Source organism: Otolemur garnettii, unplaced genomic scaffold (genome assembly GCF_000181295.1).
Source record: "Otolemur garnettii isolate 467f Iridium unplaced genomic scaffold, OtoGar3 scaffold00078, whole genome shotgun sequence".
Taxonomy (NCBI): domain Eukaryota; kingdom Metazoa; phylum Chordata; class Mammalia; order Primates; family Galagidae; genus Otolemur; species Otolemur garnettii.
The window spans coordinates 1,598,754-1,600,545 of record NW_003852473.1 but is presented as its reverse complement, the minus strand read 5'-3'; the positions used below and the strand labels follow the sequence as shown (position 1 = coordinate 1,600,545).

Sequence of the window (1,792 nt, the reverse complement as noted above, 5' to 3'; positions counted from 1 at the left end):
GCGGAGCCCGCGAGGCCGAGCTCGGGGGTGGGTCCCGCCCGGGCCGGAGCACGCGGGGCAGTGGCGAGCTCAGGCCCCGAGCCCTGCGGCCCTGGCGGCCGAGTGGAAGGCGTGGAAGGCCTTCGGGCAAGGTGGGTGTTCGCACGCGCCCCGGCGCGGCTTTTCCCACGCAGCTCCTTGGTGCAGGCACTTATTGACCCTCTGGAAGGATCCCCCTTCCTTGTGGCCACTGTGCTCCATTCCATGTACACAACGGGATTAGACTGTGCTGAGATTGTCTTTGCAATCTTACTCGTGAGAAGCCGCCAGGGGGGAAAATTTTTTTAAATTCATTTTCTGAAGTTTTTGGTGCTTTGGCTGGAAACGTTTATGCTTACTTTAAGCCTTGCCTCTTCATAAGTGGTCACGAAAGCTGTTTCTTTCTATAAACGTCAGTATTGTGGTCTTGAAATTTTATTTCTCTGCTTGGCCACCTCCACCCGCTTAAAGCTCCGGGTTGGGAAACTTAATGACTTGGTTATTGTTTGTGAAGTTGGCTTGCTTTCCCTAACCCAGTTTTCTGATGAGTACAGAGAGTCACACGCAGTCACAACTTAGCCACAGTTAGTTTCATCTTCACCAAAGGGAAATGAAGAAATTGCAACCAAGATTTTGGCTAATAGATTTCACTTATTTTAGTGAAATGTCACTCAAAACTTTCCCCCAAAAGCAATTACCTAAAAATAATTAGGCATAAACTATCAGATTTTTAAATTTATTCTGTTGGGGTATTGTGAATGACACTGGCAAGTGTCATCAGTTTGCACATCTGTATCATCCAGTTTAATTTGTACTTTTCTAACTCTTTTCTCCCCCTAGTAGCATAATGGCAGAAACGGCTTCTCCACTGAAGCACTTTGTGCTGGCTAAGAAGGCAATTACTACAATCTTTGACCAGTTACTGGAGTTTGTTACCGAAGGATCACATTTTGTTGAAGGTTAGTTCCTTGTAAGCTCTTAAAATGATTATTGTTGAAAATATATAAAAGTGCTTTATTCTTTCAGCTTTAGTTATTGTATACGTATTAAAGGCATTGTGGTATGTAATATGAGGATTAACAATGAATAAAACCCATTTCTGTTCCCTTCTGAAAAAGAAAGATTGAATAATGGTATTAATAACAACTAAGAAATAACTAAATACTTTCTGTATTAATAACTCATACAATTATATCACCAGTGGGCAGGTTTTAATCATACTCATTTTAAAGATCAAGAAACTGGTGGGGCATGGTAGCTCACTCATGCCTATAATCCTAGCATTCTGGGAGGCCCAGGCAGGTGGATTGCTGGAACTCAGGAGTTCCAGACTAGCCCGAGCAAGAGTGAGATCCCATCTCTACTAAAAATAGAAAAACTAGCCAGGCCTTGTGGTGGGTGCCTGTCATCCCAACTAAGAGTTTGAGTTTGCTGTGAGCTATGATACCAGAGTACTCTACCCAGGATGACAGAGTGAGACTCCTGTCTCTAAATAAATAAATAAATAAAAAGATGAAGAAACCAAGGGACAGAAAAGTTGCTTGCCCAAGATCACACAACTAGTACGCACCCAAATGAAAAATCAAGTAGTTCACATTTTTTCATAATATCCAAGACTTCAGGCCTATCTTATCCTCTCAAATGAGTCTTGGTTATAGTGGAAAGGGAGAAAAGGGAGTTTACTTTTTATAGCTGTTCAAGCAAAGGTGGTGAGAAAAGTGCTGCTACTAAGGAATAGCTCTTTGGAGATAACTGTTTGTTTTTTTTTTTTTTT

At 42.3% G+C, this 1,792-nt stretch overlaps 1 protein-coding gene across 2 annotated transcripts in view; it reads left to right on the top strand.

Moving 5' to 3' along the window:
* MFN1 (mitofusin 1) overlaps nt 1-1,792 on the top strand; it is a 41,541-nt gene that overhangs the window by 276 nt on the left and 39,473 nt on the right. The window contains exon 2 of one of the 2 annotated variants that reach the window (XM_023515759.1): nt 862-977. In XM_023515759.1, coding sequence (XP_023371527.1) covers nt 866-977 — 112 coding nt within the window. In that variant the 5' untranslated portion in view covers nt 862-865. Of the gene's footprint in view, nt 1-858; nt 978-1,792 lie in introns of both variants that reach the window. The other variant, XM_012807918.2, reaches the window with a different exon arrangement.